This window comes from Lepisosteus oculatus, chromosome 18 (genome assembly GCF_040954835.1).
Source record: "Lepisosteus oculatus isolate fLepOcu1 chromosome 18, fLepOcu1.hap2, whole genome shotgun sequence".
NCBI lineage: Eukaryota > Metazoa > Chordata > Actinopteri > Semionotiformes > Lepisosteidae > Lepisosteus > Lepisosteus oculatus.
The window spans coordinates 12,549,232-12,574,365 of NC_090713.1; the positions used below are offsets into that span (position 1 = coordinate 12,549,232).

Consider the following 25,134-nt stretch of genomic DNA (forward strand, 5'->3'; position numbering starts at 1 on the left):
CTTCATTATACTCTGCTACTGTAAGATAAACTCACTGCTGCAGCTGCTCCTGCAAGAGCCCAACTCTGACAGCCAGCTGCTGATCCTCAGTTAACTGTTCCTAGCTGCTGGAGCACGTGTTCTTGTGGAGTTCTGAGACCTTGATCATGTAAACTCCACTGCTGCTTCAGCTGGGTTTCTTGAACCAGATCTTGCTCTTGTACTTTCTCTTCAGTCTTCTTATCTTTAGAAACCCTCATTAAATTGAGCTCAGTGCACACTGGGGTCCAGATGCTCTACTTTGTTGTTGCAACTGGTTCCCCATGTGAATTTCTACCCATCTACTTCTTCCTCCAACAGCAAAGGCTCATGCTGCTTATAAATCCATTATGAAGCCTGCCCTACACAAGAGTGGTATGCAAATTCCTACATACTGTAAGAGTTTATGAAGACCTAATTAGAAGATAAAAACTGTGAGAAAAAGTCCTACAAATGATTTTTTCCCCTCATGGCACCTGAGCACCGCCTTAGATAATATAGTATATAATAATAACCTTAAAATGTGAGTTAACAATTGTGGCACTACATGCGGGGGGTGTATTCAGTGTAATCCTTTGTAATCACAGCTGCACTAATGAAAGATGGGCGGCAGCTGTGAGAACTCTTTAAAGGCACACTGAGCACCTCCCCGAAAAGGATAAGCAGGGTGAGTATCTGTGCACGGGCAGTCCCGGAAGTGATTGTAACCGAGTGTGAGGCTGTTTCTTTTAGCCTGTCCTGTCCTGTCTCTATACCGGGGCAGGCTTTCCATTTTTCCACAATTAAAATTTTTATTTTGGCCTTGCGCTCCCTTCCTTTTCCCAGACTGGACCCTGTTAAACAAGGTAAATCCAGTCTGGTCCCCGCCACCAAGCGGGGTCTTTTTCCAGGCTAGACCCCGGTTAGACAGGGCAAGTCCAGCCTGGGAGCCACTCTACACGACGGTGCTGCGCTGTTTCACATAACGGTGCATTTTCTCACTAACTTCACAGACGGGGCGCCGACTCACTCATTCACCGCGGCTCCTCCCACTGCCGCATAGTTACACAAAATACATAACAAATTAAGCCAAGAATAATTAGAATGCTTATACGATGTATTATATAACCACCAACATAGCATACTTATTTTTTCAATGTGAAAGTGCTAAGACTTAACCTGTGTTGTAATACTGTACACTCCCAACATATAACATAACAACGTATTGTAACGCAACGGGGGCTCAGGCGGGCGCCCTTGCCGCATTAGGTCGGCCCCTGCACCGTCCGGGGCTCGAACCCGGGACTTCCGCGTCTCTCTGCAGCGACCTAGCCCCGTGAGCTAAAGAGAGATCTCTCGACAGCCCAGTAGCTGTGGTCCTGCTATCACAGGGAAGGGCGGTGACGTCACCCGCTCTGGTACGCCGGCTCTTACACAGTGCCTGTCGGCCGTAAGCGTTACACTCTCCCCCGCTTAAATCGCCGTCCCCGGCGAAGGGCTATCCCGCCCCGCTCTGACACCAATGTAACGCAACGGGGGCTCAGGCGGGCGCCCTTGCCGCATTAGGTCGGCCCCTGCACCCTCTGGGGCTCGAACCCGGGACTTCCGCGTCTCTCTGCAGCGACCTAGCCCCGTGAGCTAAAGAGAGATCTCTCTACAGCCCAGTAGCTGTGGTCCTGCTATCACAGGGAAGGGCGGTGACGTCACCCGCTCTGGTACGCCGGCTCTTACACACACTGCTTGTCGGCCGTAAGCGTTACACTCTCCCCTGCTTAAATCGCCGTCCCCGGCGAAGGGCTATCCCATCCCACTTCTGACACCAATGTAACGCAACGGGGCTCAGGCGGGCGCCCTTGCCGCATTAGGTCGGCCCCTGCACCGTCCGGGGCTCGAACCCGGGACTTCCGCATCTCTCTGCAGCGACCTAGCCCCGTGAGCCAAAGAGAGATCTCTCCACAGCCCAGTAGCTGTGGTCCTGCTATCACAGGGAAGGGCGGTGACGTCACCCGCTCTGGTACGCCGGCTCTTACACACACTGCTTGTCGGCCGTAAGCGTTACAGTATAATATAGTCTACAATCAAAAAGTAAAATAAACACTAATGTACTAATGCTTCTGTATACTATTTGATGAAAGCAGCAAAAAATTATAGAAGTTTCACTGTACTGTATGATTAGCGTAGGAAAGTACTAATGGGTGAACATTATTTTTTTATTATTAAAATATAATCAACCTAATGTTAGACACAATGATTCATTAAAGATTCACTGTGTCTCCTGGCAGTTTTATGGAGTAGTGCAGTCCTGTATTTTTACATATTATTTGAAAAGAAAAAGATGCACAAAAATGTAATGTAAAAATATTAAAACAAGGTAAAAATACTACATAGGTTTAAAAATAAAAGTTTGGAATATCAATGGTGCACTATACTGGTAGGTCAATTGCTTATGATTAGTGTTTGTTTCATATACTTCAGTGAATCTTATACAGAACAGTGTACTTAAGACGTGTGAAATACAGAGCATGTACTGTATATTTAGGATAAAAAAACAAGAAAAGATGTCATAAGGTTGATTGCAATTCTTAAAAATAAGTTAAAAGATAGGGAAAACAAATACATGAAGTATAATCTATATATGATTTTGTGGTGGAAAAAAAGCCATTGTGATTTATTGGAAATTAACAAAAATGGACGCCTTTCTCCTATTAGTCTGTTAAACCAAGGGTTTACTTTGTTCACTCAGATAGCCCTTGTTTCTTGAATTTCATTACAGTTCATTATATTTCTCCTACAGTATATGCTACTGTTTTGTTACTTTATTTGTTCATAAATTTGTTAATCAAATAGATCTGATTCTGAAGGTGATTGGGTATACGTGAGCTAATTTAGAATCGCTGCTACAAGAGGTGGGCTCTTATCCAACCAAGCTGGATCAGATTCTAGATCTACTATTAATTTGCTAAAAAAGTTGTAGAATATTTTTCACTTGGATATTGAGGGGTAGGGTGTTTGATCTTTACTCTAAGGCAGCTAAGGGTGACAATTTTGAAAGGGAGCTCTATAGACACTGTATATATATTCCTGTTGGTTTGCAGTGCACATTTTGCTGTTGTTTCAATAAATTACTTATTGTGTAATTTTAATCCATGTGTGAATATTGCTCTACTAATTCAATTTCTAATTGTTCCGGTAAATTCAACAATCACGTCAATACAGTGGATCGATATTTTAAATATTTTTAGGAATAGTAAATTGCAGTAAATATTATGACACCTTTGGCTTTTGCCACAATGGTCAGTCAGCATCTTGAACTACAGCTTGGCTTTCTGATACCCAGGATAGAGCAGAATCAGTCGTCAATCTAAGGAATGAAAATAAATCCCATGAGGAAATTGTCTTCATGAGAGGGTGTGTCTGTGAGGCTGTGAGAGACCAGGACATGACTATCAGAGGGCGATTAAAAATGAGGAGTCACTGCCGGAGCTCCAGCTAGGACAACTAATGGACTGTGTCTGTGACTCTTGACTTTATCTGTGTCCATCTGTTCTGATTGTGTCTCACACTCACAGTCTCAATAGCTTGTGTCCCTGTAAGAGATCTGTCATCACATCACACTGTCACGATTTCTACTGTAGCCTCAGACTGTGTCTTGACTATCGTGTTCTTTCTGTTTTAGGGTGGCTGCAGACACTGAAAGACAAACACAAGGAAGCTCTAAAGACGCAGTTTGAAGTTGTGTCTGAGGGAATTGCTAAGCCAGGAGAGCAGACCCTCCTTGATGACATCTTTACACACGTGTGGATAACTGAGGGCAGCTGTGTTGAGGTGAATCATGGACATGAGGTCATGCAGGTAGAAACTGTCTCCAAAAGCACAAAATCAGAGATCCACTCCATCAAGTGCAGCGATATTTTCAAGCCACTGCCAGGACAGACCATTCCTACCAGGACTGTAATGATGAAGGGAGTCGCTGGCATTGGGAAAACATTCTCTGTGCAGAAATTCATTCTCGACTGGGCTACTGGAAAAGACAACCAGGACTTCGATTTTATATTTTTTCTTCCATTCCGTGAACTAAACTTGATCAAATCAGAAATGAGTTTACAGGAACTGGTTCTGTGTTTCTGTCCAGAGATCAAATCCTCTGATAATGTTTTAGATGGCCACAAAGTCCTGTTCATCTTTGACGGTCTGGATGAAAGCAAACATCCTTTGAACTTTAAAACAAACCAGAGGTGGTCTGATGTGGAAAAGCAAGCTTCAGTGGACGTGTTGTTAACAAACCTCATCAAGAGGAACTTTCCTGTTAATTCTTACATCTGGATCACTTCCAGACCAGCTGCAGCAGGTCTGATCCCTCCAGAGCTCATCAGCAGGGTGACAGAGGTCCAGGGATTTGAAGACCAGCAGAAGGAAGAGTACATCAGAAAGAAGTGTAAGAACAGAGCTCTAGCAGACAGAATTATTTCACATATAAAGACACTGAGGAGTCTTTACATTTTGTGCTATGTTCCTGTTTTCTGCTGGATTGTAGTTACTGTTCTGGAGCACACTTTGGAAGAGAACAGTAGGGCAAATCCAACAACACTGACAGATTTCTATACATACTTTCTGCTTGTCTTACTGACAGCAAAGGAACAAAAGGAAAAGAAAGAAACTGTCCTTAAAACAAATCAAGACGTAATTCTGAAGCTGGGAAAGCTGGCATTTGAAAGTCTGGAGAAAAACATCATAGTGTTCTATGAAGAAGATCTGAAAAAATATGGCATTGATCTCAACAGCTCTTCCTTTTACTCAGGGGTGTGGAAGGAAATATTTAAACAAGATTCAGTCTTGTTTCAGGAAAAGGTGTACTGCTTTTTACACTTGACTGTCCAGGAGTATTTTGCAGCTCTGTATGTTTTAGGTTCCCATCAAAACAGCAATATTAACCCACTGGAGAAAGGAAACCCACCAGCTTCCACACTGTTCCACTTGAATAAAGTTGCACTTGGAAGAGCCATCCAGAGCAAGACTGGTCATCTTGATCTGTTTGTCCGATTCCTTTTGGGGATGTTAATGAAGAACAACCAGGAGCTTTTGAGGGGATTCCTGTCACACACACAAGATCATTCCAGTGACATCCAGAAAACAGCAGGATTCATCAAGGAACTCATTAGAAAAACGTCCTCTCCTGAAAGATACATGAATCTTTTCCACTGCCTGAGTGAACTGAAGGACAAGTCTTTAATGGATGAGTTCAGTGTGACTCTGGATAAACTAAAAGTAAAAGTAAAACATTCAGGACAAAGACTCTCACCTTCCCAGTGTTCAGCACTCGCCTATTTCTCACTGCTGTCTGAGAAAGAGATTGATGTCTTCAACATGAGTGAATATGCTACATCAGAGGAGTGTGTACGGAGATTGCTACCTGTGGCAAAGATAACAAAAACCCTTAGGTAAGTACCTCAGATTTCATTCACATACAGTACAAGGGCCAAACTGTCCCTGTGAGGTCTGCTGGCTGGTACTCAGTAAACAGATATATTAATCTCGTGCTCTAGCACACTTTTTATTTTTCAAAATTAAATCCTATAATGAACTACTTTAACTTTTTTTTTAAATTAGTTATTATTGATTCTACAGTATAATGCGAAAATATAAAGCTACTGGCAGTTTACCAAATGAAAAGCCCACAATTCAAACTTCAGACACTCCAGCTGCAGGTGTCGGCCCAACAGCTCACCACAAGCCTGACTCCACTCAATTGGCTTGCAGCCTGGAGCACACAGTCAGAGACGTGGCGGTCAGTGTCTCAGCGCTGAAGCAGCTCAGATTCAACAGCTGTCAAGACCAAGGTGACAGAGCTAGAGAACAGTAATAGAAGACAGAGGCTACGGATCGTGGACTTGTCTGAGTCAATCAGGGGGTCTCAAGTTACTATTCCTTCTCTGAGTTTTTTCTCTTTTTTTTGGAGCTTCTGGGGAAAGATCTAGTTGAGCCCCCCGCTCTCATGTGCACAGTCCAGGGCCTCGCCCTGTCATCATGTGCTTTCACCTGTATGAAGTGAGGGAATTGGTGCTGATTTTTTCAGTTTATTTTATTGTCTAGTTTTTTAGTTATGTGGATATTGTTCATTACATTATGTCACTCTCCTTCACTGGCTAGTGTATTTTATATTATACCTTATACTGAATTGCAATTAATCAAATTAATACAGTCAACTTTGTGAGCTGGAATGTTGAAGGCTTAAATCATCCAGTAAAATTATTTAAGAATGAATGACAGGTGAAGGTAGGAATTGCATTCCTTCCAAAAACTTCTTCTTATGTCTGACCAATTTATGTTTGTGGGAATTGCACAAGTCAGACTTGCTACAGGCTGAAGCAGGCAAGGACTGTACAGAAGCGGCCACTATACCACACTGCGGTACACTGCCCACAGAAACGTCACTGGACAAAGAATATTGATAGCACTTATAATGTGTTAGACATTAGTGAAAACATTAGCTTTATTCAATCTGTTGTTAAATGCACCTAATGTAGAATATTAATATGGATTCATGTAATAAAAGGGAAATTTTGGTAGCTGAAAATAACAAGTTTCTTAATGTTTTTGACAATATTAATTTATTATTTTAAATATATTTATATAGATGGTAGTGGTAGCGTATTCTACGTTCTTCATGTGCAAAGGCATGGAATTGTTTAACTCTGTGACTTGTGGTTATTTTGGAAATATTTTGACGTGCTTGTTTTAAATACATTTTGCTGTGGTTATTGTTGTAATGGAATTGAAAGGCTTGTGAACTGAGTGATGTTTTGGTTGAGTGGTAGAATTTTCACCTGTAAACCAGGAGCTCCAGGGATCAGGTCATGCCCAATACATCAGTGCTTTGAATTAATAGACTCTTTCTTCGATAGTAAAATACAATAAGGTTTACTATATTGACTTATTATTTTTATATATCACAGTTAAACATTAAAATATGATACTAATAAATGAATAATGTAAGTTAGTTAGCAAAATGTGAATAATGTGAGTGAAAACTAGTTCTACCAGATGTTCAGAGAGAGAGTCAGAGAATTTAAAGATGCCCTTAAGCAGGAATCACAATTGAGGTTTTTAAATGCCTGTTTGTTTTTAATATTAATTATTAAAGCCACTACACATAATATATATTTAAATAAGTGATATCTAATATAAGAGAGAGGAATTAATAAGTCAAAAATTACAAACTGTTTTAATGTTGTGCTACAATCTCTCTTGTTCCCCTTCTTCTCCACTTTGATTATGAGGATGCTGGGACCCCTGCAGGTTGAGAAATGTGGGAAAGTGGAGGAGGGGTGCGACAGGCAAAACATGAAAAAAGAGGATTTGATATCATGAGAATTTCAGTGAGACAGGTCATGCTGTAATATGCGTGGACAGTTTAAACTGAATAGCAGTTCTTTTCAGTGTAGCAACATGAGCATGCTTAAACTTAAACAATCTTTAACCAACAAATTTGAAATCTTTTAATACAGAAGTTATTAACCTATTTCATACTCACATGCGATTTGGGGAAGGGTGTGCCCAGCAAGTGTTTAATGACCATCAGGAGTCTATTTCGCAAAGTGAGACTACTCAACCAAATAGCTTTAGTAAATTGACAAAAGTCTGTACTTTCAGGTTTCATACAACAAGATCAAATTGTATTTGGTTAAGTAACAACAATAGCTCTTGGAATTCATGTGTGAACTGGCTTCATCACTATGTTCTCCTTCCCACTGATAGCTGATGTGTGGAGAGCATACTGTCACTTTGGCTGCCTTTGCATTATCAAGTGGTTGCTACACACTGGTCCTGGTGGAGGATAGTCTCCATTATCTGTAAGTGCTTTGAGTGGAGTGTCCCTACTGCAGTTCAGTCCGTTTTGAAACTCTTAAGATGTATCAGTTTGCTTCCATTCATACTGTAGGTAATTTGCTTTTCCTGCTGGAAAAATGTGGAAGAGCAGGAGAGGAAGCATAAAAAGGTACAGTCCACTGCTGTAAGTCATAGAAATGTTAGTCAGTCAAATACAATGTTATTTTAAGCCATTGTGTCTAATATATTTTTATAATGAAAATCTTTAACTCATTCTCTAATAATGTCAACAGAGTACACATTAAATATTATTTTTATTTATTTTATATATCAGTCTGTTAAATATTCACATTACATTCACAATCTCTTAAGCCTTTTGCAGATGGCTGCCAAGTTTCACTCTATTGTGTCACCATTTGTACATATGATGAGAATGATACAGCTCTGTGAAAGTTGCCCCCCCCCAAATGAAACAAACGATAAAACCCACCACGTTTGTTAATGCTCTGTTAGTGCTGTTTTGTGCCACTAAATGTAGTGTATGTGATGTTTTCGTTTTCAAGATATAGCACCTTTTTCATGGGTGTGATGTCACTCAGCTCCCCTAAAATGCTGCAAGGAACCGAACAGGTCTTATTGATTAGTGCTGTGTTTGTGCCATTGAAAGTAGCTTTCTAGCTGCTTTTATCCCCAAGACATAGTGCCTTAATTTTGGGTAATTATATGACTATGTATGACAATCTTGAGTGGTAGCAACACATTCTGGTCAGTTCAGGCACTGAATTACTGATTGAGAGTATAACAATGTTTGTAATTTTCTGTCTGTCTGGCCTTTGACGGATATTTTGCATTTGAATACCAGTATTTTCTTTGTGTCTATGTGAACAGTAAATTTAAATAATCTCCAATATCATACTATAACTGCAAGAGTTGTCGTTTCAGCCTAAAAAGCAAATGTTAAAAATAGCATTTTCTAAAAAAAATAGCTTTAACTGTCATGTCATAATGCTTTGTAGCTGTCAGTGTCAGTATTTCTTTAAACCGAAGAAGTAATCAGTTTTTCATTGTGTCCTTTTTAAATAGGCAATTCAAAAAACATCTAAATGCTTCAACTCGTCTTTTGATTTATGTATTTAAAAAAGTTACAATGAGCAACTTCCCCCATTAAAAGACCATTGTTGTACTTCTATTTTATGCAAAGCAAATACATAAATGTGGAAGAGTACGAAGAAATTGGATTATATGTTTTTGTATGATCACTGTATGTACTACAATACATTGAATAGCACTGGAATCACCACCACATCAAATATATAGACCAATAATACTTGAAAATATTTGTGTTAATTAAACAACATTTGAAGAGTGTCTTCTGTATAGTATTTGAATTGGAACATTTGTAAAGTTATGCATCTGCCAATCCAACCATTTTCTAACTGCTTTATCTAGTACAGTGCTGTGGGGGAGCTGGAGCTTATCCTGGCAATCAACTGCCACAAAGCAGGGTACAACCTGGACGAGATGCCAGTCCGTTGCAGAGCACACACAGATACAGACATGCACACATTCTCACCAGGACTCATTTCCCAGAAGCCAATTAAACTACCAGTATGTCTTCGAACTGTTGAAGGAGATGGAAACACCGAGGGGAAACCCATGTTAACACGAGGAAAACATGTAAATGGCACACCAGGAACTGAACCGTTTCAATTGAGCTACCTTAAATGACACAAACAAATGGAGCAGTAACGAATGAGACCGGTTCAGCTCTACACTTTGTTGGGGGGGGGGGCTGAGTGACGTAACCCATCCCCTGTAAAAATAAGAAACTAGACATTGGAAATGGAAGGAGCACAAACACTAGTGCCAGATCATCTAGGTGATGCCACCTTGTGTCAGAGAGGCGAAAGGTAGCTGGACCCAGTTACTCTATGACCTGCATGGGGAACTCCATAGATGTCTGAGCTGGATATGCCTGGAGTCTGTCCTGGGAAAGTAGAAGTTTGTGTCCAAGCATGAAGGTGGCTGGTGAGTCGCCAGCTCTATGGCGAGCTGTGTGGCCATGTGGTGGAGCAGTGTATGGAAGAGTTCAAGTTCAATGGAAATTGATTCTGTGAGCTCATACAATTAAAGAATGCAAATGCAAATATACAACAAATTCAATAATGGAGTGCATCCACTCAGCATATTCACAAAACATCCTAAACTCACACCTTTAATACAATAATAACAGTGAGATAAGTATCAGTAGGGCCTAATAAAGCCATGCAAAAATATCAGAGTTGAAATGCAGAATATATGCATCTCACAGCCTCCAAATAGGTGCTATTATAGACCTAGTAGTCCTTGTCTTAATAGACCTAATCTACTTGTCAGAGGGGAGAGAAGTAGATAGAGGTTGGGCAGTGTGGGAAGGGTTAGCAAGGATCTTCAGAGCTTTGCATTTCCGAGTGAGTCCACAGAAGGAAGGTGACATCCTATAGTTTTGAAAGTGATATACACTACTCTCTCTACCTGCTTCTTGTCCTGGGCAGAAGTGTTGCCGTACCACATAGTGATGCAGAAGGCCAAAACACTCCTGATGACAGATCTCTGTAAAAGAGGTTTAATCCTTCCTGTGACACTCCAAACGTCTTTAACTGTCTCAGGAAGAAGAGCCTGTGGTGAGCTTACTTGACCATAATGGGTGTGTTGACCTCCCATTTTAGAGTGTTGGAGATGATGGTGCCCAGGAACTTAAATTTGTCCACCACCTTTACAGCCTGACCATTGATGAGTAGTGGTGAGAGTTTGCTTTGCTAAAGGTCCACCACAAGATCTTTTATTTTGCTCACATTTAGTTCGAGATCGAGGGTGCACTGTTCAACTTATTGAGCTATTTAATTTCATTGTACTGACTCACCATTGTTTCTGATGAGGCCTGCGAAAGCAGTGTTATCAGCTTTTTGACTGAACCTTAATGTGAAATAGTTATTTGTGTTCAGATAGTAAAGCATACGTGATCAGACACAACCCTGAGGAGTGCCTGTGCTCAGAGTGAGAGGCTTAAAAATGGTACCTTCAGCTTCACCAGCTAATTCCTATAAGAAAGGAAATCCAGTGGTCAATAGCATAGAGTCTGATCAATACCCACATCTGCTAGCTTATCTAAAAGCTTGAGAGGGGTGATCGTGTTAAAAGCAGAACTGCAGTCAATGAAGAGGACCTGGCTGCTTCTAGATGTTGAAATATGTCATGGAGCCCCAGGGAGACTGCATCCTCCACTGACCTGTTTGCTCTATAGGCTAACTAGCCTGGGGTCCATGTGCAATTTAGACAGGAAGTTGGCTATAAGTCATTCCAAAACTTTCATAATAATAGACATCAAGAATACTGATCTGTAGTTATTGAGGCAGCTCACAGTGAATTTCTTAGGTACTGGTATTAGTAATCATCTTAAAGCAGTGTGGTACCTTAGCCTGTTTAAGGGATCAATTGAAAATACCTGTAAACATAGGAGCAAGCTGAGTGGCATGATATTTTGGTATAGCTCAACCAAGACTCAAACTCAACGGACACAGACTGCAGCCCATTGTTGGCGGTTATGGCCTAGTGGGCAAAGAGGGAATCCAGGAAGTCAGTGACCGCTTCAATAGTGACCGATAGAGATGGGGACACTATACTGTAAAAAGGCACTCTATTTCAGATGAGAGGTTAAACCAAGGCCCTGACTCTCTGTGGTCATAAACAATTCCAGGGCGTTTCTCAAAAAGAGTAGGGGTGTAACCCCAGTGTCCTGGCCAAATTTCCCATTGGCCTTTACCCATCATGGCCTCCTAATAACCCCAATCTCTGACCTGGGTTCATCACTCTGCTCTCCTCCCCACTGAAAGCTGCAGTGTGGGGAGTTTACTTGTGCACTATGGCTGCCATTGCTATATAAAAAGCGCTATATAAGTGTAAGGATTTATCTTCTGGAAACAGCTGAGGTGGAAGCTAAGTACGAAAGGCACCCTGGTGTAGCAGAGGACATCAGCATGAATGATGAAAGCTGAGATTCCAACTGTAAGGGTGTAGAGTAACCTAAAGTGAATTTACTTGTCTGGTATAACAGCTTTGTTTACTGCGCTCAGGTCCACACAGATTCACAGGCCTCCTGTCTTCCTCCTGGCCACTACCAGATTGGATACCCATGGGGAGGCATCAACCAGTTCAGGTGGTTAATGTGGAGGAGGGGCTGGAGAGGCAGAGCTTGAATGTCACCAATGTTATATCGTGAACCAGGCACAGACTATATGAATACATTTGGCATATAATGTTATAGTGGTCTTTGAAGTCATATGGCTTGCTGGGCTGTGTCAGTGTGTCTTTGTGCAGGTGTGCTCTCTTGAAGTATAGTATGATGTCACTGTGGTCAGAAAGAGGAGTTGTGGTCAGACAGTGAAGGTGCTTATAGCAGAGGGGTCCAGGTGACCATAGTTGACCACACTGCTGCCCAGAGCTGAGCTGTAACCAAACCTTTCTAAAAAGTCCCATTTGGTCCTTCCATTGATGATGTACAAGCCCAGCCTTTGACTTTGATAGAGCTGTAGCTGTGGTAGTTCCACACCAGGATTGGGAACCGCTGTAATACAGGGTCTAAGGAGAAACAGAGCCTTACCGAGCCAGCAATGGGTACAAGGCAGCATATACTGGTCAGAACACTTTTTGGAACCCCAGTCCATCACAGGACACACAGACACAAATGCTCTGAGAAAAGAGCACATTTCCCCAAAAATTAATTAACCCACTAGTATATCTTTTGACTGTGGGAGGGAACCGAAACACCTGGAGGACATCTACGGGAGCATGCAGACTCCATGCACATAGCACTCCAGGAATTAAACTAAGGGCCCCAGCGTTGCAAGGCAACAGTGCTCACCCCTGCTCCATCATGCTCCCATCCTCTCAATCACGTAGACCAGAATTATTGACCCTAATAATAAATCAGAGCTAATAACATCAGAATAGAAATATATCAACTATGAGAGTTGATAGTCTATCTTGAAATTTTAATTTGCTTCATGTAATTCATTTTAAAACAGCTTTAAAGCCTTTTAATAATTCACTAAGCCAGTGCTTCCCTTGAGCCTCTCAGCAAGACTGACTCCACTTTCTCACCACCACTCCCCCATTTATATACAACAGGCCAGCCCCTCCTCCTGGTTAAACCACAAACTGTAAACACTGAAAATGGGGAACGAGAAAAGGTTCTGAAAACATCAGAAAAGACAATTGTTTCACCCTAGACTAAAATAAATATATTAAAATAATATACATTATACATTAATCTAAACATATAGCAAGTTATAGAAAAACATAAAAATTATTATAAGGCATATGGTGATCTGAATTGATGGCACTGCTATTCAGAAACAGTAGTCAGGTCTGAGTAGCATAAATATGGACAAGTTCACCAGAGTTGGTTTAGGGTTAGGGTTAAATGTAATTTAAGAAAATTTGAGAAAGAAATTTGTTTTTAACCGAGTGTCCAGAAGATATGTTTTCTAAAACCAATTGAATCAGGTAAAAGGAAACTGTTCAACTTTGGCTCATCAGATTTGTGAGGGAAAGTGCACATTTCCTTGTGAATACTGCTAAATGAATGGATGATAAAACACACATTTTTCATTTTATGTTATAATAGTTTTAACAGAAATGGAAAATTTCCACTGTCTGTAAAACTCTTTTTAGTAAGGCACTCAGATGCCGGAGTTTCAGTGGCCCACACACTTAGTAATACCATTCCAGGTGTTTACAATAAAATATGTAGAATTTTTTAGATTTGTTCCATTTGTCTCAAATGTTTATTTTTATTTTTTATTCAGGCTAGAAGACACATACTGTAGGGAAAGGTCTATAAGCATTTTCAGACTTGTTAAGGTCCAGAACTTAAAATATTGATCTTTGAAGACAGAAAAAAATCTATTTATTGCTTTATGTTTTTTTTTCTGGATATTTCTGTCTGGTGAGTGGAAACAGTCAAAAAAGAAACATGAAGACATGAAGACAAAAAGACAATAAAGAAATATGATTTTGTCCGCATAATGCTCAAGAAGGTAGCTTCAATTTAAGCTCTAAAGTAGGGCTCTAGTGTCTACATGTCCAGAGATATTGCAAAATGTTTGAGGGGATATCTTTCCAGACAGAAATTGTCTCTGGATGTCTGTGTCAACTGGCCATACTGGCCATAAAAGGTAAGGGGTGAAGCTTGCTCTCATCACAGAAAGAGCGTTGCTGATCTTGGTGCTGAAGTTGCTCCTCGGAGAATTCAAACAATCTGAACACAGAGCCGGACTCGAGTCCTGCTGCAAGTGAGAGAACTCAGACTGTCCCAGGATATAATGCTCTTACTGCCTATTGTAGATTATTGCATAGAATATCAGACTATACATCAGAATATTATATACTCTGTCGACAATGAAGTCCAACTGTATCAATGTTAACTGAATTTAAGTGAAACGCACAGCTAGTTTGTGAATCACAAGATTTCCCCTTTGGCAGACAAAGTCTCAGGCAGAATTCTGGTTTGTATGGACTTGCTCTCTCTTGGCTGCTGTCTTGTACTAAAGTTTAGTTTCCTAAATTGGACAAGGTGGAAGCAATCACATGGTAAATTTTTCACCCAGGCTTTGATTGAGAGACTAAGACAAAGAATATGAGTAAAGTTCATGACCTTATAACATGGCTGGGGGAAAGCAGGAATTCAGGGCTCTGTGATAAACCCTATGACTTTCAACAGTTTTCATCAACTGCTTATGGCCCAGCCTTGTGTCCTGCTGAATCCAGCAGGAGACCCTTAAACTCACCCTGGTCCTCTTTCTACTGGACACCTGTGGGGTTGTCCTGTCCCCACTGCTTCCTTTCCTCCTCCGTCTGCTAGAGGAGTGGGGCTGTCTGTGTATGTGGAGATGAGGAGCTGCTTTGTCAGTCCTGGACTCCACTGTTTCTAATTAACTCTCATGGGAGAGCTGGAGCCAGACCTGACAAGCAATGGGCACAATGCAGGGCCTTGGAGAGGATGTCAGATCATCACAACACAGACAGAGGAAACCTGTGTGAACCAAGAGAACATGCAAACTCCACACAAATAGCACTTCCGGTGAACTTCCTGAACCCAGGGTCCCAGCACTGCGATACAGCAATGTTCACCACTGAGCCACTGCCTGAACCAACCATATCCATACTCCTCAAATGGAAGACAGAACGGGGCCATTTTTCATTCTTCACAAACAGACTGCTCTGAGCCGGTGTCATCTAGCTACACCACCTGCAGATGTCCATGTCAGATTTCATCTGCACTGCCTCTCAGGTGATGCTATAAATGTAGGGTCATCCCTCTATAGTGCCTTCTCTCTAGCCTAGCCTGCTCATGTCCCTGCTCTTTGGTAATAGAGTCTCATACCTTAGAGGAATGGTCTCTGGACACAGCTGAGGGGAAAGCTCTTATCACGATCCACACTCCCGCGTGCACCTCCCGGTGTACAAACCTGCGCCGCTATTAGCAATTAGCCCTGTACTCCCTGTTTTCCCATATAAACCCGTTCTCTCCATTCACTCCTCGCTCACTGTTGAGATAGTCATAGCTTTCTCTTGTGCGCTTTTCTTCATTAACTGTTTACTGCTTGTTGTTTGTTGTTTTTTCATTGTTGTTTACTGTTTAGTTTTTTTTTCACATATCCAAGGTGCAATTCTTAGGCTACATCATTTCCCCACTTGAAATTGGGGGTGTTGAGATGGACCCAGCCAAGACAGAAGCCATTAAGGACTGGCCCACCCCCAAGAACTTGAAGAAAATTCAGCGCTTTCTGGGGTTTGCCAATTTTTACCGCCGCTTTATCAGGGACTTCAGTTCTGTTGCAGCCCCCATTACCTTCTTGACCCACAAGGGTCCCAGGCAAGGCAAGTGGTCCCCCGAAGCCGACCGCGCCTTTCTCCACTTAAAACACCTTTTCACCTCTGCCCCCCTCCTCCCCCACCTGGGGAAGTCGATGCCTCTGCTCATGGAGTTGGCACCATTCTATCCCAACGTCATGGAGACAAGGGTATCCTTCACACCTGTGCCTTTCTATCTCGAAGACTATCCCCTGCCGAGTTGAATTACGATGTGGGTGACAGGGAACTACTTGCCATCAAGCTCGCTCTCGAAGAGTGGAGACACTGGCTGGAGGGTGCCCTGCATCCCTTCGCCGTTCTCACCGATCACAAGAATCTGTCCTACCCTCAGTCAGCAAAGAGGCTTAATCCCCGTCAAGCCCGGTGGTCCTTATTCTTCACCTGATTTAACTTCTTTATCTCCTACAACCCTGGCTCCAAGAATGTCAAGGCTGACGCCCTTTCCCGCCTGCATGACCCTCCTAATGCTGAAAGACCTCCTGAACCCATTATTCCCCCTCATACGTTTATTGCCGCCATCTGCTGTGACATTGAGGACCAGCCCGTACCCCCCCAGTGCCCCACAGATAAACTTTTCGTTCCTGACTATGTTTGCGCCAACATCCTCTGCTGGGTTCATGACTCTCTCTTGGCCAGACACCCTGGAGTTCGCCACAGCTGAGAGCTCATCTCCGCTCACTTCTGGTGGCCCTCTCTCAAAACTGACATTACCGACTATGTTAAGGCTTGCCCGACTTGTGCCAGGATCAAGACTCCTCGTCTCAAGAAAACTGGTCTCCTTCAACCCCTCCCCATTCCCAGGCGTACCTGGTCTCATATCGCCGTGGACTTCCTCACTGACCTTCCGTTAAGTCAAGGCAAGTCTTTAATTATGGTCATTACGGATAGATTCTCCAAAACCACCCACTTTATCCCCCTTACCTCGTTACCCACTGCCCAGGAAAAAGCTGACGTCTTCATCCTCCAGGTCTTTAGACTCCACGACTTACTGTCTGATATTGTCTCTGACAGAGGTCCCCAGTTTACATCCCATTTTTGGAAAACCTTCTGGAAAGCTCTAGGCACCTCCATCTCCCTTACCACCGGCTACCACCCCGAAACTACTGGCCAGACCGAGAGCCTGAACCAGGACCTTTTAACTTCCCTGCGTGCTTATGTTTCCACATCCCAGGACAACTGGACCTCCCTGCTACCTTGGGCAGAATATGCTCATAACTCCCTCCACTCCTCCTCCACCAGCATCTCACCCTTCCTCTGCTCCTTGGGATATCAACCCTCTCTCCTGCCTATTACCAGCCCCGACTCGGATGTCCCCTTGGTACGTCAATATGTGTCTTCTCTCAGGAAGCTCTGGAAAACAGTCCGGTCCTCACTTTTGAAAACCTCATGTAACTATAAGAGGGCAGCTGACAAGCACCGAAGACCCTTCCCCAGGCTCCGTAGAGGACAGTTTGTTTGGCTTTCCACCAAGAATATCCCTTTACGCCAACCCTCTGCCAAATTGGGACCCTGTATTATCGTCACTTTCCGGGTCGTTTCCAGGATTACCCCGGTTTCTTTTCAACTTGCTCTCCTCCCTTCCCTCCGGATACACCCTACCTTCCACGTCTCTCTTCTTAAACCTTACCATCATTCCCCCCTCTCTAGATCTCAACCTCAGCCGCCTCCACCCCGACTTATCGACTCCCACCTTTACTGTTAATAAGATTCTGGATTCTCGTTGGCACACGGGGCAGCGCTAGTAACTTGTGGACTGGGAAGGATACGGGCCGGAGGACAGATCTTGGATTCCGGAGCAGGACATCCTAGATAAATCCCTTATGAAGTCGTTCCATCAATCTACGGTCTCCGGAGCCGCCCGTGGGGGGGGTACTGTCACGAACCACACTCCCACGTGCACCTCCGGGCGTACACACCTGCGCCTGCTATTAGCAATTAGCCCTGCACTCCCTGTTTTCCCATATAAACCCGTTCTCTCCATTCACTCCTCGCTCACTGTTGAGATAGTCATAGCTTTCTCTTGTGCGCTTTTCTTCATATACAGTTTACTGGATTCCAACCCTGCACTGCCTCCGACCTTGACCTCGTCTCTGTCTCGTGTCTCTTGTATTTGGTTACCTCGCATTTTAACCACTGGATTCCTGACCTAGCCTGACCTAACCTAACCCCGACCTTGAACTTTGTCTCTCGTCTCTTGGAAGTCTAACCTGATTCCTTTTAGCACCGCATAGGGTCCGATCATCTATACCACTAGTCCACATTGATTAGTGTGACAGCTCTGTGCAGGCTGTGCACAGATCTCGGCTGTCTGCACTCCCTCACACTCCCCAGAGAACTCGTTTGGGGTGCAGTAGGATACACACCCTGCCTGGGGATGCCTGTACAGATCTCCCTCAGTAAAACAGCTGATGGTCTGCATCCTGCTTCCCTCAGATTTCCCTTTCAGCTGCATTTCTGCATCTCAGCTGCATATTTTCAAATGTCCTTCAATCTACAAATCATCTTTTCTCTGTGAAAGAAATCAATCATTATTCGTCTTCCAAAAACTGCCAGGTCAACTGAGCTTAACAGCTACAGGTCAGCTGCTCTTACATCTTTCCCATGAAAAGTCTGGAGAGAATCTTTAAGAATCTTAAAGCATAAAGACCCCCTGCAGTTTGCATATAGAGAAAGGAGGGGGCAGACAATGCAATACTCACATTGTTAAATCCGGTCTATCAGCAACTTGATCAAGCAAGGTCATATGTAAGGATATTATCTGTTGACTTTCTCTCTGCTTTTAACACAATACAACAATTGCAGCTTGCATAGACACTCTCAGAACGTCACGCTAAACAGTATATTGATAAGTTACTGTAGGTCCTAAACGTCTTAACAAATAGGACTCAACAGTTCAAACTGGGGAACTGGTTAATTAGACATTCGCTGTGCTTCCACTGGATCACGACAGGGCTCTGTTTTGTCTCCCTTACTGTCCTTTTTGTACATTTCATTAAGGACATTATATGTAGATTAAGGACACAGCACTGGTCATCTTACTAAGGAACCCAGAAAACCATCATTGACCCATTCTAAAGGACCGTACTAAATGGTGTGAAGAGTTCTCATTACAGGTAATGTTTTAAAAACAAAGGAGCTGGTCATTGATTTTAAGAAAAATGCAACACTGCTCCAATCTACACTAACTAATGGTCAGACTGTCAAAATTGTCAATGACTACAGGTATACAGGACTGGCCAGAGAAAAAAACTGAGTTAGGACAAATGCTGCAACACCATTTATAAAAAAAAAACTCAACAGAGACTCTTTTCTAAGTAAGCTTAGCAATTTCAAGGTAGATAGAACAATGCTATCACTTTTCTTCAAGTCTTTGATTGAAAGTGTATTAACATACTGTCTCACTTGCTGGTTTGGTAACATCAGTACCGTTGATTGTAATAGCCTGAAAAAAATAGTCAAATTAAGAAGCAAATAATTGTGGCAAATCAAATCACCTTAAATATCCTCTTCAAACAGAAAGTGGTAGAGAAACTGTGTACTGTGGATTGTGTCTCTCACCCTCTGCATTGTGAGTTTACAATTCTCCCATCTGGGAGGTGCGTCTGTGTACCCAAGTGTAATACTAATAGAAACAGGAAATCTTTCATCCCTACTGCAATATCTCTTTCAAACAATGTATTGTAACTATCTTCTCCCTTATCGTACTGTAACACTGTTTCACTGACTTCTTCATGGACCAATGGGACCATGAAGCTTGAATTGAATTATTGTCAGAGCTGGTGATCTGCTAGTGGAGAATCCTGTGCACTATCCTGGCTGTCAGTTAGTTTGTGTCTGTTTTGGATCCATCTGTGTCTGATTACTGTTCAGAGATGGAGCTGGTCTTTCACTGCCATAGCACCTGCTCCTGTCTGACATCCTTGTTAATCCTCTTGATCCTCCTCTTCCGTCACATATCCTCCACATATATATATATATTGTTTTCAGTTTAGAATTCTGTGGTATTATTCTTCATGAGATTTCATTCATAGAGTCCTTCTTCATTTGAACACAAGGTCTGTCCAGCTTTTACCAGTTTCTAGTGATTTATTTCATGGTTGCAGTTCTGACAGTTCTAAACAAGTATCTTTCTGCCTCTGAAGGCAGCTCTGGTGTTTGTGCCAGAAGAAAAAGAACTCCTAACAAGGATTTTTTTAATATTTGTTTTTCAGAATATTTCCCCAGTTTATTTTCATACCAAAAAAATGTTTAGGATATGCCAGGTGTTCCCAGCCATTCTTCCAGCAGTTTACAGTATGTTTCTTCCAATATTGAATATTAATTTTTTACTCATATTCTCTCCATGAATGTGAATTGGTGGATTTATGCAGATTCTTCAATTGCTGTGTAAGTGCCAACCTCCTTTTCTCATTTGCATCTTACTTTTAACTCGAGTATTCTTCCTCTGTTTTCTGATATTGTACATACTGTACATCTGAAAGGATGTAGCTTTTGAAGAAAGTTCAGTATGCAAAATTTATCAATTTGTTAATCTCTCATCTTGGAGTCTCATTTATTTCTTCTCAGCTTTCCCCAGCATTTTCTCCTCTCTCTGTGCTTTGACGTTGCCTGTTTGACCATGTCTTGGACTGATCCCTGTGCTTTGAACCCTGCGTGTTAAATGACTCTCCTTCAGACTCTCCCTGGTGCTTTAATCAGTTCCTCTCAGCTCAACCCCTGCCTTTTTGACCAGGTCTCTAGTTTAACTTTTGCCTCCCCTGCTTGCTTCCAGCAGAGCCTGTGCCTGGATTCAGTCTCCAGGTTACTGCTTCCATCAGCTCAGTGCAGGAGATATCACACTGGGGCCCTGGGTTCAATTCCAGACCTGGGGTGCTATCTGTGTGGAGTTTGTATGTTCTCCCCATGTTTTTGTGGTGTTCCAGTTTTCTCCCACAGTCCACAAACATGCTGGCAGGTTAATAGGCTTCTGGGGAAAGCTGGCACTGGTGTGAGTGTGTGCCCTTTGATAGAGTGGCATCCTGTCCAGGGTTCAATCCTGCCTTGTGTCCAGTGCTTCCTGGCACAGGCTCTGGGTAACTGTGACCTGAATTGTATAATTGTTTATTGAGTGATGTTGATGTTTTTCAAATGTTACACTGCCTTCTTTGTCAACTAGCTGACAGTATAAACTTATCCCTGTAATGTCAGATAAAGTTATATTTCAGGGCAAACTTTAATCTAGATTTATTTTGGAGGGAAGAAAACCTCAGGTAAAACCTACACCACTCAGACACTCCCAAATCTACAGTCTTACTAATGTGCAGCTCACCTTAAAGCTTCAACTACCTGAGTGACAGCTCCCAAGCAAAATGGTGACGAACTGTTCCTCACACTTAAAATAGTTTTACACCTAATATAACTCAAAGCATTATGAAAATAAATAAATTTTGCAATTTAAATCTAGTAATGCCAAAGAAAAGAATTTGTATTATGAAAGAAACTAAATAGAGGATTAGTCATTTTTAGGGGTTGAGAGAAATAGCATGCGACCCTGACTTTAAACCACATAAAATAGACAAATGTTTTTGTAATCGTCATTGAGGGGAATAAGGAAGGTCTGGAACAAAACAGAAAACCTGGAAGTACCTTCATTCTTGCTGTGTTTATCCTTTCCAAGAATTGAAGTTTTTGTTTAACCTGATTTTCTAGCACCTCTTAGTTACATTTTAATGATTTCTAGGTTTCTGGGTATTACATTTGCCCTACATTTTATCTTATCCCAATCTTATCGTAAATTAAATTTATTTTTTATCTCCAGGGATATACAGTAGATTCTCCAATAACATTGCTTCAGAATTTTCTTTGTTTAATTCCTGTTCTGAAAAGTTGCTGTATGCCTGTTCCTCTGCATTTGGTTGGTTTTACATTGCATGTAAAACCATTATGAAAACCCAATTCCCTACAAGTTTCAAATGCAAAAGGCTGTTTACTCTATCAAATGCTTTTTCAGGACTCAGAATTCTTTTTCATTTCAGTTTTTGTGTTTAAAGATACAGTTTAGTCTAGCCTAATAAGACCTCCAGCCAAATAGTCAGTTTCTACCTGGAATGGTGTCCTCTCAAACATTTTATAATATCTCTGGAATTAAAAAAAGTAATTATATAGTAGAAGTATACAGTATACAGTAGAATCCTTAGATTTCTTATATGTCTTACTGTGTCCTCTCAACAGACATAAATATACAGGACAAAAGAAAAAAAAACAAAGAAATTAGTTAAGCTAGTGGCCTTACAGTACCTTTTATATCCAGAGATCACTGCTGGAGATTGGTTGTGAAAATACACTGATATACTCTCACTTTTGGAGATACTCCACTACTTTGCCATTGAGCCTCTTCTATATCAGCTGCAGTGGGTCAGCAAGAGTCTGTCCATCCCGGGCTGCCCTGATCTTACTATCCCAGACTCAGAGTACACTGATGACATCATGGTCATGGCTGGGGGAGAGCAAGACATAAGGGCACTGTGAAAATCACTAGAGGACTTTCAACTGTTGTCATCATCTGCTCATGGCCCAGCCTTGTGTCCTGCTGAGTCGAGCAGGAGACCTCAAACTCGCCCTGGTCCTCTTTCTACTGGACACCTGTGGGGTTGACCTGTCCCCACTGCCTCATTTTCTCCTCAGTCTGCTGGAGGAGTGGTGCTGTCTGTGTGTTTGGAGAGAGGAGGAGATGCCCAGTATGTCACGGTTTCTAATTCAGAGTCATGAGTGAGCCAGAGCCTATCCTACCAAGCAATGGGCTCAACACAGGAGCCTGGACTGGTTGTCAGTCCACCAGAGGGTCGACAGAGGAAACCAGTGTGAACATGGAGAGAACATACAAACTCCACACAGACAGCTCCCCAGGTCTTGAACTGAACCCAGGACTCCAGTACTGCAATACAGCTATGTTAACCACTGCTCCATGGTATGTTCCCTCTTAAACAACCCAGCAGCTACAATACTAGAATGGAGACAGAACTGGACCACTTCTTATTCTTCACCAGCAGACTGGTCTGAGCCAGTGTCACCCAGCTACACCACCTGCTAGACATGGACCTGGGCTGCTGAAACTGTGTGGACTGGATGTGAGCTACTTTGGGACTGTATTCCCTGCAGTGTACAGGCAGATATTCATGTCAGATTCTGTCTGCGCTACATCTCGGGGGATGCTGTTAATGTAGGGTCACCCCTCTTGCTGCCTCTTGAAAAGCAGAACAGTGTACCCAAATAATAAACCATATATAACTTAGGATGTGATAGACTGCATCAACTGTAAAAGACACAATTTTAAAAACCAGGATCAAGTGCAACTGAAATTACTGCAAGAGGAGCTTATACTAAAACTCAGGAATGCAAGGAAACAACACAAGGAGACAATGGAGAGTGACTTTGAAACATTGAACTCCAGGAGCCTGTGGTAAACAATGAAAACAGTCACAAACATGAAATCTTCAAAGAAGAGCGTCCATACAATGGATGAGTTGGCTAAAGCAAATGATCTGACTGACTTATCTGAGGTTTGAGACACAGGACTTCTCTGTTGCAGGTGATAGTATATTAGATACTATTACAGCAGACAGTAGTGCTGGTAGGCTTGTAATAATTCCACAGATGACCACACAATGTTTCAAGCACATATGTGCGAAAAAGGCAACAGGCCTCAATGGCATCTCTGCCTCTCTTTTAAAAAATTGCGCAGAGGAATTAACACCAGGATGGTGCCCCGTCTTTCAGAAGTCTGCTGACTCTCACTTTGTTCCAGCGCTGTGGAAAAAATCAATGATGGTGCCAATACCCAAAAAGCCCTGTCCCTCAGATAATAATGACTACAGGCAGGTATCACTGACGTCTGTTGTTATGAAATGGTTTGAGAGGATTATGGTATCCATGCTGTGCTCAGAGGTGAACACTGTACTGGATCCATATGAGTTTGCATTTAAACACAGGTGGGGCACCGATGATGCAATCATCAGCATTATGCATCTGTTTCTTAAACACCTAGAGGACCCCAATGCCTATGCTTGGATGCTGTTTATGGACTTCAGCTCTGCATTTAATAGGCTGCATCCCAATCTATTGATAAGCAAGTTGAAGCAAATCTCCGTTAACCATTACATTATAAGATGGTATCACTCATTTTTAAAAAACCGTACACAGTATGTCAGTAGGTCAATAAAACCCTTTCTTTCGGAATCAAGATCCATTAGCACAGGTGACCCTCAGGTCGGTGTGAGCTCTCCAGTTCTGGTCACACTTTATACAAATGATTGTGCAATCAGTAGTCAAAGCAACTTCATCTTCAAATTCTCAGATGATACAGCTGTGCTTGGCTCAATGCGCAGAGGAAGCAGCTCATCTGTATAGGTCAGAAACCCATAGGTTTGTGCAATGCTGTGACAACAATTGCCTAATTCTGAATGTTAAAAAAACAAAAGAAACAGATTTTGATCCCAGAGCAGTTGGTGATCACCCAGATGTAGTAATCCACAAAGAACTTATCACTCAGGTTGATTCATATAAGTACTTAGGTGTACACATAGACAGTAACCTGTGCTGGACTACTCATGTAGAGAGTTTTTGCTCCAAAGTTCAGCAGCACTTATATTTCTTGCGAAGACTAAGAGTGTTTGGGGTTGGACAGGAAGTAATGCTGCTCTTTTACCATGCTGTAATCGAGAGCATTATCAGAAATGGTATAACAGTGTGGTTTGGTAATCTATCAGTTCATTTTAAATCGCAAATTTCCCGCCTCATCCAAACAGCTTTGAAGTCATGGGAGTGAAACAACATCCCTCCCTGCAGACAATCTTTGAAAAATCCATAATCAAACAGGCAGAAAAAATTATATCAGATCCTTCCCATATCCTCAATTCTGAATATGAACCTCTTCCTTCTGGGAAATGTTTTAGGGTTCCCAAATGTAAATTAAACAGATACAAACATTCCTATAATCTCGTACTTTAGAGGAACGATCTCTGGTCACAGCTGAGGGGAAAGCTCTGTACGGGCTGTGCACTGATCTCATCTGTCATCTCTCCCTGACACTCACTGGAAACTTGAATGGGGATACAGCCTGCCTAGGAAAGCCTGTACAGATTTCTCTCTTTGACACAGCGGATACAAATCAATGCGCTGATCAACACTAGAGGGCCCCAAATAACAGCAATTACATCCCTCTAACTTTCATTACATGTATGCTCCACTACAAACACATTAACACCAAAAACAAACACAGAACAGCGGCAGCAACAACAAGTTAAATAACATACATCTTAGAAAATAAATCGGTGTGAGCCAGTGGTAGGGGTAGTGTTCAGTAATCTGACAGTTTGTGGGAAGAAACTGTCTCTGAATCTGGACGTACTTGCCTTTATG

The 25,134-nt window shown here is 42.2% G+C and overlaps 1 protein-coding gene across 1 annotated transcript in view; it reads left to right on the forward strand.

The window, feature by feature from the left end:
• LOC107076077 (NACHT, LRR and PYD domains-containing protein 12-like) overlaps nt 1-25,134 on the forward strand; it is a 703,435-nt gene that overhangs the window by 21,629 nt on the left and 656,672 nt on the right. Inside the window, exon 7 of the mRNA XM_069180182.1 lies at nt 3,674-5,435. Coding sequence (XP_069036283.1) covers nt 3,674-5,435 — 1,762 coding nt within the window. The remainder of the gene's footprint in view (nt 1-3,673; nt 5,436-25,134) is intronic.